The following is a 6,000-nucleotide window of genomic DNA, read 5'->3' as shown; positions in this document are numbered from 1 at the left end:
TGTGTAAAATCAGGAGGACTACAATCATCCTGATTAAACAGTCTGGTCTGCCTCAGTCATTTGTAACAAATACAGACCATAACTAATGGCCGCTTGATTCTGATTTCTCTTTGTTGGCTCAAGGAGCTGGAATCTGTCAAACAATATACTTTAGAGACTGTACCGTGTAAATGAGGCCATCTCTGTCAGGGAGACTATTGTTCCCTCTTCAATTATCTGACTGGGTTTTTTTGACGAGTCGGATGGATCTAAATAATGAATGCTAGTGATTTTAAAAGGCATTATGCCACTTTGAATAGCTGGTGTACAGGAGTCACCCCCCTCCTCCATTACCACTATAGCTTTTACCAAAACCACTTTATGTCAACAATTGTTTGTGTTGCCAATAACTTTTAAACAACTGCTGTCAGAATATCAATGATGTTGCATTTTACAGCCCTATTACATCGAAGTTAAAGAAGAAAAACATTACTAATTTTACACTAAACTGTGATTGATGGCTGTGTTTCAAGAATGTAATCAGCAGTCGCACTTCCGTTATAATGAATGTGGCCCAGATTCTAAAGAGTGCAGTACACAGACTAACGGTCATTATATAGTAATTTATTCATTTTGGCGAATGTCATCTGAAGGACAGCTTTTACAAGAGCCATAGTACAATACTTTATAATTACAACATTTACAGGTGCGGATTCAGTTTGTCTTTACATCAAACAATGGAGATGAGCTGCGAAGGAACACAGAATGAATGCACAGAAGACGAAGCAAACAATACTTTTCATTGGCCAAGATTCACCTCGGCTTACAGGAATGCTTTTATCTTTAACCGTCACCAGCGCCATGACGGACACACGGCTGCTCAGCCTCACAGCACACTGACAGGAGGCCAAATACAGTCAAGCTAAAGCATAACAAAACGTGACGCATGTCGTTTAGCGAGACATCAACTCATGGTGCTGTCACATAGATACTGTATGGAACGGTGATTCAACTGAAGGTACACTTTAAACACAGACACCGTGTGTGAAAGTGAGACTCAGGGGTCTCAGCTTTCAGTCACATGTGGAGCAGTAGCAGTTTGTATCCGGACTCATTTGTATTCCACAACAGCCATCCTGTAATAGAAAAGATAAAAATATGCAAATGTCGAGACGTAGAGTGCTTTGAGATGGCAATTTGAAGGTTAAGATTGATTCAGCGATATCCACTTTGTTTCTATATCTGGACACAAAAGGGGAAAACTGTTTTTTTGTAACAAGAAAGAAATTGATAAAAGGTTACTGAAAAAAAGCTATAAGAAAAGACAACGGTCTCAGAGCACTGTATCAACAAAAGCGACTTGTGAACAAAAGCAGAGTGTGTTCCAGGAGTCCAAAGGTGACCTCTTTAATGTGTCTGAATGCGCCTCTTCTTGAATCTGCCGTGTTCTTCTGTCGCTGTGTTTGTGTTTATCCGTCTGCTCCTGAATGAGGTCCTGAATGAGGTCCTGACTCAGCAGTCATTACACAGCGTTTAGGAGATTTAGGGTTGATGTGTTTCTGTTCAATCTTTCCTTTTCTCCTATTTCCATATTACCAAAAAGATATCCCCGTGTTTTAAAGTGAAAACCAGTCGATGTAAAATGAATTTGTTTTGGATTTGAGGAAAGCGTGTTTATGAATAATTTATAGAGCCACTTCCAAATAATAAATAAACAAATGAATAAATAAACAAGCAGGCAAGCAAACACCAACAAACACATTTTTCCCCAGTAGTTTTCTTTTTCGTATAAATGTCTGGTAATCCAGAGTCTGATCCTTGAAAAATAGTCTGATACGAGTTATTGAGCACACTGCTGTTCTCCAAAAGCGTGTGGGTAGGGGTCAGTGTGAGGGGGGGTCAGTGTGAGGGGGGGCACAGGTTGCTGCAGCTGGAGACAACACTGCTTCAGTCAGACGGGTCACTAAAGTTTGTGACTGAAAGTTTGAAGTTTGGCAAAATATAGAGATTTGAACCCTCCTAATAATCCATTCTCATAGCAAAGAGACATCCTCTGATGAACTCATGAGCTCCTGCTCTCTCTCAGATGGAAAGTTCTCCATTTGTGTCTCACTCAGTCATGATCCCTCCAGCGTTGAAAAAATACATTTTTTTAATTCTTAAAACTAGCATTTGCTCTACATTCTGCCTCCCAAAGCTTTTGTTTCTATTTCTCTGCTGTGCTTAGCATCCGTCGGGGATCTGAACACAGCTCCAGGTTCTGAGGCTCCATCCAGATGCTCAGCCACACCTGGAGGGAGGAACCAACATGGTGGGACGGTAGGGGGTGTAAAAGGGTCTCTGTCTGTACAGTGTGGAAAAAGAGTACAGGCATGTGGGCTAAAGCACGGTGGCGTTGTGGCCCTCCATCCTGGGCAGTCGGGGGTCCTGTACTGTCCCCATGGTAACCAGCAGCGGACGGCTGTCTTCGGACAAACCCGAGCGACCCAGGGTCACTGAAGCCCCCCTCTGGTGGGCGGAGGCCATGGAGAGGCCCTGCTGGGGCTGGGGGGCCGCAGGGGGGTTGGGGTGCACGGCCTCCAGCGGCAGGCCCTGCTCCTGGTAGCCGTAGCCGATGTTCCCACAGGGGAACCGCCTCAGTCTGTAGAGGGGGACCGGGGGCAGCGCGGCCGAATCTAAGAGCAGAGGGGACTGGGCAGCGGGAGGGGGGGGCGGGGGCAGCAGAGGCCTGCAGAGACCCTGCTGCTGCTGCTGGTGGTGCAGCATCTGCAGGTGGTGCTGCTGGAGCTGCTGCTGGTGGAGCTGCTGCTGGAGCTGCTGCTGGAGCTGCTGCTGGTGCTGCAGCCCCAGGGCCCCCGCCACCTCAGCCACGGTCCGGCCCACATGCTCCTGCCCCTCCCCCGGGACCCTGCCGCTGCCCTCTCCTGCAGCCCCCACACCCCCCTGCCTCTGCTGCTGCTGCTGCTGCTGCTTCCTCTGCTGCAGGAACCAGGACCCGTAGGTGGGGTTCCACAGGGTGGTGCTCTTCCCGTTGGGGCCCTCCTTCTCCTGCGGCTGAACCTGGGTGAACGCCAGGTTGATGTGCCCCCCCTCAGGGCCGTGCTGGGGGGGGATGTGCGGGCCCTTGGCAGTGAGCGTAGAGGCGGCTGTGGAGGTGACCGTGTTGCTGGTTGTCATGGCGATCTGCGTGTGAGGCTGCTGGTGGAGGTAGGGGGGGGGCGACGTCTGTGCTTTAGCCTCCAATGCTGCGCTCGTCTCCGCGCTGTGCTCCCCCCCTCTCAGGGGGTCTCTTGTAGGATAGGAGGGGGGGGGGCTGCTGCTGGACCTCCCCATCATGTACCGGGGCGTTCACCAGCACCGTCGGAGCCGAGGGGTCCCGCTCCTCCTCTTCTGGGACAGGTCCATACTCTACAGGCAGCGGCATGGTCACCACGTCAGGGTCCTAAAGAGGGGGATATCAGAGGTTAAGGTGAGACACTATCAATAATAATAAAGAGTCAGTGGGCTGCTGGTGAACTATTGCTCTTCTTCTTCTGCCTGTGGCTGCTGTATTCACCCAGGTTCAAAGTCTCACATGAGAGAAAGTGAACCGCGTCTTTTTATTGTCCTAAAAAAGCAACATTTCAAGATGCATGACATCTTCTTCAGACAGGTCATTAACACCTAGCTAGCTAGTTAGCTCAGTAGTTCCAGTTAGCATGTGGACAGTGGACTGTTGAGCTGTAAAGCAGCATGTGGGGGCTCTTTAGTGTTCTCCCTCTGAAACAGGAGCTAGGGTCGATGCTAAGGCTAGCAACCTTATCATAAGGGATCCTGAGTCTCCACAGGTAGACTCCTGTACAGCTGATATTTGATATGTTCAATGTAATTGTGACTCCCAAAGTGGGGTAAGATTGATCAATAACACTAAATAGATTAACAAGTCATTTGAATTCAGAAACATGTTTTGATGAAGCTCCGTAAGCACCTATCTTGGGGTTATCCTTTACAGAAATCCGATACAGGCTTGGAGTAATACGTAAAGACAGAAAAACCCAATAGAAATCCCACAGTGCTCTGATTGGTTACCTGCAGGCAGTAGTCGATTCTCTCCAGGATGGTGGAGAAGTTGGGCCTGTCTTCAGGCTGATGCTGCCAGCTCTGAGTCATTATGCGGTATCTGAAGAAACACACAGGCAGAAGAACACATGCTGAAAATACTTAAATACAATCTTTGCAGATGCAGAGAAGAAGATAAACTAACCCTGAAACATACTAATCAGAGAAGTGAACAAATAACTAAGAAACATTTTCATGGAACTTAAAAGGCAGATTGCAACAGGATATAAGGAGAGATCTGGAAAGCTGCAGGTATGAAGGGAAAGCTGAGAAATCACAGAGAGGCTAAAGTGTGGCTCCAATATGTATATAATAGAGAGCCAGGAAATGTGTGTGCATCTGCCCGTATAGCTTTTATAATAGAGTTGGCAGCAGAGGCGGTGTCTGAAGTGAAAAATACAGTCTGATATCAAAATATTTTTAAAGCTCTCTATCAGCTACCCGGCACTTCTTCCAAAGTGGGAAGCAACATGAAAGAGAAGTGTTGATGTGGTTTCCATATTGAAAGTCATCTCATCTCATTTTCTCATGCCTCCTAGGTCCCGACTTGTTTACGTGTGAATATCAGCAAAACATCTGAGCCTTTCATGTCTTATACTGTGTAGGGTTAGGGATCAATACAGCATAGTGATATTTGCGTCACAACATTGTATTGATACACAGCTTCCACAATCAAAATCTTTTATTAAATAAATCATTACAATTTCAAATTCTAATTCAATTCCTTCCTGTCCACTAGATGGCGTTACATTTTTTCGGATGACGCCAACGGGATTGGCTGGAAGTGGGTCAACATTAAGATGGTGTTTTTGGAGAAAGAAATCAGATGTCAAACACATTCCGTAAATTAGATCTCATTAAATAAAAATAAAAAGTCAAATTGTACTGTTAGCATTTTAGTTTAGTTTTATCGCAATAGTCATGATATGCCACGTTGCTTTAAATGGCAAAAATATGGTATTTTGACTTAACCTGTTCCACTCTGAGCCTGTTTTTCAGGTCTCAGGCTCGAAAATGACATTCCCAGAACAAATGACCATATCTTCCCTTCTAAAAGGGTTAAATTAATAATCTTTTCTCAAAGTAATGATAAACCTGTGAGTTGGATGTAGAAGTGTCAGAATCAATATAAATGTTTTTTATTTTAAAGAAAATTCAGATTTTACATAGTAAAAAACTGTAAATTATAGTGTCCGTCCAAAAATTATTTTTTACAGATAGTGAAAACTACCCTTGGATGATGGGTTAGTAGACTAAAAGCTTTAGGAATCCAAAGTACAACATATAATAAGTACCCTGTATCAAGATTGATGCAAAACAAGTGAAATTTGACCTTTTTAGAGAGGTTTAGCCAAAAACTGGGCCATCTGGGGTCATTTGGGTGGATTTGACCTATCTCTGGCCCCCCTTGCTCGATCTGGTTGGTTGACATACCCTTGTGACCGTTAGAGCCAATAGAATCGAAGGAGGATACTTACATAGACACACATTGTAAAGAAAAAATGTTGCCGCTTCGCGTGTGGAAAGTGAAACTAAACTGGAGGAATGTCTCCTTCTGGAGTTTGGAAACTAAAACGCAGTTGTATTGCTTATGGGTTATCAGAAATAATTTCAAAGAAGGCACAGACACATAGGATGAACCTATGGATTAACTGCAGCATCGTTTTTTTATCGTTTTAATGCCATTGAAGACCACTTTTGACCAAGGTAAGATATATTTACGTGTTTAGCTTCTTAGCTCCACATGTGATGATGTACGCTTTCGTTGATAGCGTCGCGAATGTTTATCACTGAATGTTGAGGTGGGCACCGTTAGATTCAGTGTCTCCAGGACACCAAAAAATAGTGTTTGGTTGTGCATCTAGGATAAGTAATAAGGGAGTTCTGAGTGAGTTTATGTGTCTTTGTCGGTCCCGTTTTTTC

The 6,000-nt window shown here is 45.0% G+C and overlaps 1 protein-coding gene across 1 annotated transcript in view; it reads right to left on the bottom strand.

Annotated features, from left to right (window-relative positions):
* Positions 1 to 2,956: 2,956 nt before the first annotated feature.
* alk (ALK receptor tyrosine kinase) overlaps positions 2,957 to 6,000 on the bottom strand; it is a 69,996-nt gene continuing 66,952 nt past the window's right edge. Inside the window, exons 23-24 of the mRNA XM_034135337.1 lie at positions 4,048 to 4,138; positions 2,957 to 3,421 (exon numbers count right to left, since the gene is read on the bottom strand). Of these exons, the coding sequence (XP_033991228.1) occupies positions 3,212 to 3,421; positions 4,048 to 4,138 (301 nt within the window). The 3' untranslated portion in view covers positions 2,957 to 3,211. The remainder of the gene's footprint in view (positions 3,422 to 4,047; positions 4,139 to 6,000) is intronic.

This window comes from Trematomus bernacchii, unplaced genomic scaffold (genome assembly GCF_902827165.1).
Source record: "Trematomus bernacchii unplaced genomic scaffold, fTreBer1.1, whole genome shotgun sequence".
NCBI classification, from domain to species: domain Eukaryota; kingdom Metazoa; phylum Chordata; class Actinopteri; order Perciformes; family Nototheniidae; genus Trematomus; species Trematomus bernacchii.
This window is presented reverse-complemented; position numbering and strand designations above follow the sequence as displayed.